At 46.6% G+C, this 10,489-nt stretch overlaps 1 protein-coding gene across 1 annotated transcript in view; it reads left to right on the top strand.

The window, feature by feature from the left end:
• The first annotated feature begins 393 nt into the window (after positions 1-393).
• The window catches only part of riok1 (RIO kinase 1 (yeast)), a 12,561-nt gene continuing 2,465 nt past the window's right edge, over positions 394-10,489 (top strand). The window contains exons 1-16 of the mRNA XM_030074137.1: positions 394-581; positions 1,446-1,641; positions 3,133-3,214; positions 3,353-3,422; positions 3,522-3,564; positions 3,722-3,814; positions 4,315-4,427; positions 4,848-4,928; positions 5,068-5,154; positions 5,562-5,699; positions 6,039-6,142; positions 7,583-7,689; positions 7,816-7,881; positions 8,289-8,405; positions 8,865-8,918; positions 9,346-9,477. Coding sequence (XP_029929997.1) covers positions 526-581; positions 1,446-1,641; positions 3,133-3,214; positions 3,353-3,422; positions 3,522-3,564; positions 3,722-3,814; positions 4,315-4,427; positions 4,848-4,928; positions 5,068-5,154; positions 5,562-5,699; positions 6,039-6,142; positions 7,583-7,689; positions 7,816-7,881; positions 8,289-8,405; positions 8,865-8,918; positions 9,346-9,477 — 1,539 coding nt within the window. The 5' untranslated portion in view covers positions 394-525. The remainder of the gene's footprint in view (positions 582-1,445; positions 1,642-3,132; positions 3,215-3,352; positions 3,423-3,521; positions 3,565-3,721; positions 3,815-4,314; positions 4,428-4,847; positions 4,929-5,067; positions 5,155-5,561; positions 5,700-6,038; positions 6,143-7,582; positions 7,690-7,815; positions 7,882-8,288; positions 8,406-8,864; positions 8,919-9,345; positions 9,478-10,489) is intronic.

Genomic DNA, 10,489 nt, shown 5'->3' with positions numbered 1-10,489 from the left:
AAACACGAAACACCTTTTCGTTTGATTTGGCTTTTATTGGGAAACAGGACGCGGCTCCTTCCTGTGCGGAGGCTGCGGGACATCAAACACTACATTAACACAAATACTCTGGAAACAGAAAGCCATAAAGACTCGAGAATTATTTTCTTTGTTTCCATGTTTTGGAAATGACTTGTTGGCCTCCCAGAAACATCTTGTATAGTTTGTTTTCCTCTCCTGCGCTCTATGATTTCACGTAACTTTTAATTGGGATTATTTTATGTTCGCATGTAACCGCTCGCCCCCTGTCCATGTCTGTCAATGTAAGTACGGTCAATAAAGAAAAGAAAAAAAAAAAAAAAAAAACACCGCTCCCCTCAGCCACTTCGCTTTTTAGGCTTTGACCCAGCGAGCTTCCGTACACACGTGTTGTACCCGGAAGTGCAGGAGACACGCTGCGCTGGTTCTCGGTCCCACGCGCGGCGGTTCTGTCGGAGCGGGTCAGATCGGCGCGAGCTGGGTTCTGTCGGAGCGGGCTGTGACGTCATGGCGCTGCTCGCCGACTGTGTTCCCGGCCAGTTTGATGACGTAGAAGAAAGCAGGTGAGAGAGAGAGAGAGAGAGAGAGAGAGAGAGAGAGAGTGAGAGAGTGAGAGAGTGAGTGAGTGAGTGAGTGAGTGAGTGAGTGAGTGAGTGAGTGAGTGTGTGTGTGTGTGTGTGTGTGTGTGTGTGTGTGTGTGTGTGTGTGTTCAGTCAGAAACTTTGTAGGCTGCTGGCCCTACAGCGTGATGTCACTCAGGTTGCCATGGAGACAGCAGCACGCCTGGGGTGTATTCAGCGACGTTACGATGCGTAACGTTGTGTGACGTCATCTCATTGAATGGTGTGTTTGGTTGTAACGTTTTGCCTCACAGGTAGCTTTCCTCCGTGTTGTGGGCGTGTCACAGGTGTTATCCAATCAGCATCAGCCTGTATTGAAGCCTCAGTGATTTAAAACGCTAGTGCTCCATTATGGCTTCCAAGTCTGTATCAGTGCAGCCTCTGTTTAACATGTTGCCCATCATGTGAGGAGGTAAAGGCACATGTATGTGGTAGGTATGATGATAAATCAGACAGAGTTTATTGTTTTTCTCAATAATATGACAACTTTTATTCAACTTCAAACTTCAAACTCATGTGTGTCGGTCTGTGGTGCAAATCCTGGAAACAATGTTTAACAATAACTGTTTTTTCATAGTGGACATTGAATGTATTGGAGTCCCCCTATAGTTAATGATCCATGTAATGTCCTGCTCAGACAGTTCTTTGGCTACAGTCGTGAGGAGAATGTCCCTCTGGGCTTCCATACCTGCAGCACTGCGTAATGCAACAGGTTGTTCAGAGCTTTATCGTTTCTGTTAGCTTGACGTTACATACCGGTACATGTGCACTGAATACACCCCTGATGTTGTTGTTTTTCCTCTACAGCGACCAATCACAGCTGTCGGTGCTGCAAAGCCAGCTTGGTGATGTGAGACTGGAGCCTTCATCAGCCAGCAGGCAGGAGGAGGAGGAGGAGGAGCAGGAGGAGGAGGAGGAGGAAGAAGAGGAGGATGATGAAGATGAAGAGTGGGAGTGGAGCAGAGGCGGAGCCAACCTGACCAAGCGCTGCAGCAGCAGTCAGGTACACACCTTCTGTTTAATACAGTTTACTCAGAATGAGGCTCCGCCCATTAGCCTACTGTCACTTCCTGTACAGACCAGCTCGCTCAGTCAGATTAGATCACCTCAGATTACAGTTAGATTAGATATTTAGATTACATTGGATTAGATCCAATTAAATTAGATGATGAAATGAGTAGATGAAATAAATTTTCCGGCAGTCAGAGCCCAGACTGACAGAGGATGCAGACAAATCACTCGACAGTTTTTATTATTGATCTGCTGATATGATGCTATGATCAGTTTCATTGGTTACATATTGATTGTGATCAGTGCTGCATCAGTTTTCTATTGGAAGATCTTTACCTCGTCTGATTGTAGCGAGTCTCTGAGACCAGATGAATGTTGACTTGTTCCTGTCAGGTGTCGTGGTAACTTCGTTAAGTTGTGTTTAACTTGTGTTATGTTGTGTGAAGTTGTTACAGTTGTGTTAAGTTGTGTTGCACTTGTTATGTTGTGTTAAGTTGTGTTTAACTTGTGTTACAGTTGTGTTAAGTTGTGTTTAACCTGTGTTATGTTGTGTTAAGTTGTGTTACAGTTGTGTTAAGTTGTGTTAAGTTGTGTTAGGTTGTGTTAAGTTGTGTTACACTTGTGTTACAGTTGTGTTACAGTTGTGCTAAGTTGTGCTACAGTTGTGCTACAGTTGTGTTACAGTTGTTTTATGTTGTGTTATGTTGTGTTAATGTTGTGTTAAGTTGTGTTACAGTTACAGTTGTGTTACAGTTGTGCTTAGTTGTGTTAAGTTGTTAGGTTGTGTTATGTTGTGTTAAGTTGTGTTACAGTTGTGTTACAGTTGTGCTAAGTTGTGTTACAGTTGTGTTACAGTTGTGCTAAGTTGTGTTAAGTTGTTAGGTTTTGTTAAGTTGTGTTACATTTACAGTTGTGCTAAGTTGTGTTACAGTTGTGTTAAGTTGTGTTACAGTTACAGTTGTGTTACAGTTGTGCTAAGTTGTGTTACAGTTGTGTTACAGTTGTGCTAAGTTGTGTTAAGTTGTTAGGTTGTGTTAAGTTGTGTTACAGTTACAGTTGTGCTAAGTTGTGTTAAGTTGTGTTACAGTTACAGCTGTGCTAAGTTGTGCTAAGTTGTGTTAAGTTGTGTTACAGTTGTATTACAGTTGTGTTACAGTTGTGTTAAGTTGTATTACTGTTGTGTTACAGTGGTGTTAAGTTGTGTTAAGTTGTGTTACAGTTGTATTACAGTTGTGTTAAGTTGTTAGGTTGTATTAAGTTGTGTTAATGTTGTGTTAAGTTGTGTTACAGTTACAGTTGTGTTACAGTTGTGCTAAGTTGTGTTAAGTTGTTAGGTTGTGTTAAGTTGTGTTAAGTTGTTAGGTTGTGTTAAGTTGTGTTACAGTTGTGTTAATATTGTGTTAACTTGTATTACAGTTACAGTTGTGTTACAGTTGTGCTAAGTTGTGTTAAGTTGTGCTAACAGACAGTAAAACTCTCCCAGTCCAACAGACAGGGTGTGTCCTGTAAACCCTGCACGCCGGCCGACAAAGCCCTGAGGAAGTACGAGAACAAGATCAACCTCGGTACAGTCACCCTGTTTCTGAATACTTGGGGACTTCATAACTCATAAAGATTTGTGTGTAATTAAACAGGCCAGTCCTCATTTTAAACATAACCCTCCTTAGAAACAGCTGAGTGAAGCTGCTCTGTTTTCTCTGCAGATAAACTGAATTATGCCGACTCTGTGATCAACAAGGTGACGACGATGCAGAAGCAGAAAGAAGCTGACACGTACGTTTCCTCCAACTGGGTTCATTCAGACTTCTCATTCACATTAGAGAGAACGTGATTGGCTGATAGGGGTCAATCTCATGATCTGCTCTTCCTCAGGTATCGAGTGAAGGACAAATCAGATCGGGCCACAGTCGAGCAGGTCAGCTTTTCTTTCTACATTCATACTGAGGAAATAAAGCAAATGTGTTGACCTAACAAGTAGGTTATTGTTATAGGTTATGATTGTAGGTTATTATAGAGTACTAATAAATGTCATTACAGGTTATTCTAAGTCCAACACGTCTCTTCTTCTGCAGGTTTTAGATCCTCGGACTCGGATGATCCTGTTCAAGATGCTGAGTCGGGGCGTCATCTCTGAAATCAACGGCTGCATCAGCACCGGGAAAGAGGCAAGAAAACGAGTCTCACACAGTTTTCCATGCTTCCTAACTTTAAATATATCATTATACTAACTATAAACTTAGTGTTCTTGTCATTTCTTTTCTTGTCGTTTATTCATGTTCCAGTAATTTAGTGGTAACTTGCTAATTGCCCTTGTCCCATGCTTTTGAAAGAAATCCAGGGAATTTTTCCAGATTTCACTGGGGTATTTTACTTACCATCTCATTATCTTACAACATTCAAAATTATGATTATTTTAATCTATAGAAACATGTACAATTTCATATTTAACACAAATTAACACATAATTAACACAGGGTTGCTGAGGGCTGCATGACTTCAGGTGGTTGGGAAACCTGTTGGAGGCACATTAAGTCCTCCTGCAGGAGCGTGAAGGTTCCAGGCGGTCAGTCTGTGCTGAGGTAGCTCAACTTAAGTCTCTGTGATGTGAGCTGGACCTTCACGTCTTCAGACCTGGTCTCAGTGATTCCTTGCTTCTCCCCGTCAGGCCAACGTTTACCACGCCAGCACAGCCAGCGGAGAGAGCCGAGCCATCAAGATCTACAAGACCTCCATCCTGCTGTTCAAAGACCGAGACAAATACGTCAGCGGGGAGTTCAGGTCTGTCAGGAGAGCAGAGCACTCACACATCACCATGACTTTTCTCTTCATGCTCAGAGAGGGTCTGGCTCAGCGGCTCCTCTCAGGACAGGTTTCTGTTTTCAAACCAGCACACAGACACACACACACACACACACACACACACACACACACACACACACCAGCTGGTTCACAAGCAGCCGCAGCGACGGTGGCCAGATCTTCCAGGTCAGTGAATGTTCTTAATAAACTTAATAAAAATGCAGAATCTCATTAAGACCATCGCTCCACTTTGCAAACAGGACGTTTCCGATGCGCCTGCTGTTATTCTACATGTTGAGAAGTGAGTTTGGAGTCGGTGTGGTAATCCAGGATGTGGCTCCACGTTTAACACATCAGATTATCCCTCATCAGTTCTTGATGGTTATTGATCTCCCGCAGGTTCCGTCATGGTTACTGCAAAGGAAACCCCAGGAAGATGGTCCGGACCTGGGCCGAGAAGGAGATGAGGAACCTGATCAGGTCTGATGCACACAATCCAGATTAAACCAGACCAGACAGAGTCCAGATCAAATCAAACTGAAAACAGGATAAATCAGACAGAATCCAGATTAACCCAGTCCAGACCGAGTCCAGATTAAGACTGTGTGTTGTGTTCCAGGCTGCAGACGGCCGGCGTGCCGAGCCCCGAGCCGCTGATGCTCCGCAGCCACGTTCTGCTCATGAGCTTCATCGGCAGAGACGACATGTAAGGACCAATCACAGCCTCCGAACCGTGACCGGCACCGACCAATCAGGATGATCAGACCCTGACATTTAAAGGTGTACTCTGCAGAATTGGTCAGGCTTGACTGAAGTGAGGGCCCTTTAGACTCGACGGAAGAAAATGTGGAATAAGCACATAATGTTGAATCTACATGGTCCTCACTGGCAGACGGATGGGTTACCTGCTTATTCCACATTTTTTTTATCAGTTTTGCAAAGTGCACCTTAAGGACAAATCAAAATGATGTTGACCAGTGAAGATTAGCTGGTGGGCTGTAATCTGTAACAGATTATATATAAACTATGATTTTAATAAAGCTGACTGACAAGAGCAAAGACATGACTGAAACTGAAGCATGTGCTGATGATGGGTTCTGTGTGACGGTGCAGGCCGGCTCCTCTGCTGAAGAACGCGGCGCTCTCTGAGTCCAAGGCGCGGCAGCTCTACCTGCAGGTGGTGCACAACATGAGGACCATGTACCAGCAGGCGCGGCTCGTCCACGCCGACCTCAGCGAGTTCAACATGCTGTACGTACCTGAGCCCTGCAGCGCCTCACCTGTCTGTCTGTCTGTCTGTCTGTCTGTCTGTCTGTCTGTCTGTCTGTCACCGTGTGATTGGCCACTTCTTCTAAACCTGACGACGACACGTCTGCTGCAAGACGCCACGCAAGGAAAACACCTCTGATGCATGTTTACATCAGGAAGCAATAAGCACGGCTGCTGGAACACTTTAACTCTGTTAGAAACAGCTGATGATGATGAAGATGATGATGATGATGTCCAGAGAGAGAGAGTGACCAGTCAGTGTGTATTTTGTGTGTATCTGCATGTGATGTGTGTGTGTCTCACGGTGTCTTTCCTGTCCAGGTACCATGACGGAGACGCTTACATCATCGACGTGTCGCAGTCGGTGGAACACGACCATCCGCACGCGCTGGAGTTCCTGCGCAAAGACTGCAGCAACATCAACGGTCAGCCACACAGGAAGTGCCCTCTCCTGACAGGAAGTGCCCTCTCCTGACAGGAAGTGCCCTCACCTGACAGGAAGTGCCCTCTCCTGACAGGAAGTGCCCTCGCCTGACAGGAAGTGCCCTCTCCTGACAGGAAGTGCCCTCTCCTGACAGGAAGTGCCCTCTCCTGACAGGAAGTGCCCTCACCTGACAGGAAGTGCCCTCTCCTGACAGGAAGTGCCCTCACCTGACAGGAAGTGCCCTCACCTGACAGGAAGTGCCCTCTCCTGACAGGAAGTGCCCTCACCTGACAGGAAGTGCCCTCTCCTGACAGGAAGTGCCCTCTCCTGACAGGAAGTGCCCTCACCTGACAGGAAGTGCCCTCTCCTGACAGGAAGTGCCCTCACCTGACAGGAAGTGCCCTCTCCTGACAGGAAGTGCCCTCTGCTGCGTCTTACTGCTGTCAGAATCTCATTTCCTTCGGCGTCTCATTAGTTTAGTATTTTTGAGAACGATACTGACAGTATGGGGGAAAATTCACATTAGATCTTTTCTTCGTGGGTTCTGCAGCGATATGACTGTGCAGAGGCTGCTGTGCTGAACAAATAACTTTATCAAAGAATATTCCACATCATAAACATTCACCTGTCCTAGAAATGAAAAGAGAGAAAATGATCAGCTAATTGTTCAATAAACAACATCACTGTTCAGTGTCAGTCATCTTCCATCTAAATGAAGACTTCCTTTTTAAAAAGTCTGTGCCTGCAGTGAAATGGCTGCTATGGGGGCCAACATCATCACACAGGAATCAAATGTGGCTCATTGAATCCACAAGAGTCTCAGCTTTCCAGTCAAAGCAACTGATGCAGCTCCAAGACTGTTTAGGCCCCAGTCTGTACACACACACCATTTTACAACAGGCCACAAGAACACATGTGGACTGCAGGCTTTGGGGCCCAAACTGCATGGGATTAGCAGAAGGTGGGCGTGTCTGCAAAGGGGAGAGAACCCATTTTCATTCACACAGCTGGAGGTCAGAGGTCAGAGGTCAAGGGACCCGCTGGAGACAGACAGACAGATTTGACCTGTCCAGAGCGAGCGTGACATGCTTGGTTCTGCTCTGAGCTGGTTCTCTTCATGCGTGAGGAGCAGAACGTTGGCTCTTTGTGTTTTGGTGTGTCTTTGCTCCTCTGGCCTCTGGGGTTCCACAGGGATCAGCTCGAGGCCCTTTACTTTTACTTCATTTTATTTATTTATGAAAGTTTCTATGTATTGCTTTTTTAAAGTTTCCTGTCCTGTTAACTCCCACCTGGCTGTGAGGAGGTTTGTATGTGCAGGCAGGTTACAAAGCTGAGGCGTGTTGCCTTGCTCAGGGACACTTCAGCAGCAGCATGTGGGCTTTGAACCGTTGACCTCAGGTGACCTCAGGTGACAGGACGCTGTTTTGTTTGTGGCCTGCAGAGTTCTTCGTGCGTCGCGGCGTGGCGGTGATGACCGTCAGAGAGCTGTTCGACTTCGTCACCGACCCGTCCATCACCTGCCACAACATCGACCTCTACCTGGACAAGGTCTGACCCCTGACCCCTGACCCCGCCCACTGCTTGTTTCTGTGTGGACAGGAAGTTGGGACTGGCCTGTGTTGTAGTAACTGAGTGTGTGTGTGTGTGTGTGTGTGTGTGTGTGTGTGTGTGCAGGTGATGCAGGTGGCAGCAGAGCGCACGGCGGAGCAGCGCTCTGATCAGGAGCGAGTGGACGAGGAGGTAAACACAGAGGCTCCGCCCTCCGTCTCAGCTGATTTGCTGTTGCTGAGCAAATGAACCCAGGAGGGAAATTACCCAGAGTTCAGTTCAGCTCAGACGGGCTGCGTCTCCTCCTACGTCAGAGCAGTGACCTAAGATGGCGGCAGCGTCACGATGTCACCGACGGCGATTTCTTCTGTTGTCGGTCTAAAAGTTGATGTCGTCATGGCGACGCCTGATGACACAATCCGTTAGCCTGCTGTGATTGGTTTAATGAAGAGTTACATTGTTACATGACCAGAACCCATTGAACTGCAATGGGTGTCAGCAGCCTGTAGAAGACAAAGCAGCAGCGTGTGTAAATGGCGAGTGTGACCTTTGACCTCTGACCTCTGACCTTGCTGTAACCGTGTGTTTGTGGCCCTCAGGTGTTTAAGAGGGCCTTCATCCCCCGCACGCTGACGGAGGTCAGCCACTACGAGCGAGACGTGGACGCCGTGCGGGCGGGCGAGGCCGAGAGCGAGGACGGCGTGCAGAACGACAGCGTAGGTCCCTCACACGCCACCTGACGCCATCTACACAGCTTTCACAATAAAAGCCCTCTTCCACCCGCCTCTTCAGCTTCATTCAAAGCATCGTCTCGTTCTGCAGAGAAACTGATCCACATGTCAGTGGAGAGCCTCAGAGCAGCGCCTCCTTGTGGCTGAAATGTGCAGCTTCACCATTTTCCCATTCAGAATAATCCCAGATAATCCAGCAGGAGCCTGGAGAGTCACATGATCCCTAACATCCATCCACACACTTTTTACACCTGAACTTTGGGTTTTGTACCACAGATCTGAAGCAGCGCCCCCTGCTGGTCAGAAATCACTGCAGCTTTGATGATGATGATGATGATGACGATGATGATGATGATGATGATGATGATGGTGATGATGATGATGACGATGATGGTGATGATGATGATGATGATGATGATGATGGTGGTCATGGTGTCTCTGCAGGTTCTGTATCAGACGCTGACGGGCCTGAAGAAGGACCTGTCAGGAGTTCAGACGGTAGAAACACACTATTATTATTATTATTGTTATTATTGTTATTATTACTGTTGTTGTTATTGTTATTGTTATTGTTATTATTATTTTATTTTATTTTATTTTATTATGTTTCCTCAGTGTGTGAGTGTGTGTGTGTGTGTGTGTGTGTGTGTGTTTGTCATGTTAAACCTCATGGCCTCACTGATCTGAACTTTAAATAGATAATTTTTAATTATTAGGTAATTATCTTTCTTGTGTTATTTGTTTATTTTTTTAATTAAATAAATATTATTTTAATTTTATTATTTGGTGATTTGTTTCTATGAATATAATTTAGTTAATTAAATGCAAAGCACGGTTTATGTTGTACATTTTCTACAAATAAACATCAGCTCTAAATATTGATTATCGCTGATTATTACTAATAATTGGTATGTGTGTGCTGCAGGTCCCTGCTCTGCTGGAGGACCACACATCCTCCTCTTCATCAGAGGAAGAGGAGGAGGAGGACGAGGAGGAGGGGGAGGAGCTTCAGGCCGAGCGGCAGCAGCAGACAGGGGGCGCCGCCGTGGACAAAAAGGTGCTTTTTTATCACCATATCTTTTATCGCTAAGGCCTGTAGCCGAGCATGAAGCTGAGACCTGAGGCCTGCATCAGGAAGTGGATTAAGGCGTTAGCCAGATGCTAAGATGTTAGATTTAGCGGCCGACTCTCTGAGGAGGTTTTCACACATATTTGGGTCGACCCAAAATACAGTGTATCAGTTTTCAGCTGGAGCGGCTCGGTGTCATGTGCTTTTTATCGCCGCACCAAGTCCACCGCTCTACAGAATGGAGCGTCATGTATCCATGGCAACCAGACGGAAATGACGTGTAACACCATTCCATCCGGAAAAGAGGGTTGAAATGAAGCCTCAAGATGTAAACAGAACACATGTGAACGATGGAGACTCAACAGCAACGCCGTCTGATGTGCCTAACGTCAGGGACGGTTTCTGCTACAGGCAGTGCAACCGCCCAGGACGCAATCTACCTGGAGGCGCACGAGAGGAAAAAAATCAACAGTTTTGTAGACTACCGTATTGACCTGCATAAAAGACGACCCTGATTTTAAGACGGCCCCTCTTTTTCAAGACCCTTTTTTGGAAAAATACTTTTTATATGGACAAAATCTTGTTTGATTAAAACAAGATAAAACGGCACTGGCTGACATCAGGCAGGTTGGCCGGAACCGCGCCCACCTCGTCAGGTCTGCCCGATCTGACAGGTGGGTGGCCTGATACCTGCCCGTGCCGCGGCCGGCTCGCCTGATGCCGACTGATGGTGCCCCGGTGCCGCGACCGACTGGTGCCGCGGGGGCGGGTTGGAGGAGTAACATGAAAGGACGCAAGCCAGTAATTTCACCTAGGGCGGCAACACCGGCAGAACCGCCACTGCCTAACGTTCCTGCTTTTGGCAGCCGTTCAGTGTCAGGAAGTTATCACGTTCCACTTTGAAAACGAGGCACGGCTGCGTGTGGAGAACAATGTTTTCTTGCACTGGAGACGGCGAATGCGAAGGGTTGTACTATAACAATGTTGTCCTCTACCCAGC

The sequence above is a fragment of the Myripristis murdjan genome, chromosome 17 (genome assembly GCF_902150065.1).
Source record: "Myripristis murdjan chromosome 17, fMyrMur1.1, whole genome shotgun sequence".
In the NCBI taxonomy this organism is placed as follows: domain Eukaryota; kingdom Metazoa; phylum Chordata; class Actinopteri; order Holocentriformes; family Holocentridae; genus Myripristis; species Myripristis murdjan.
The sequence above is the reverse complement of the archived record's forward strand: the minus strand, read 5'-3'. Positions and strand labels throughout refer to the sequence as shown.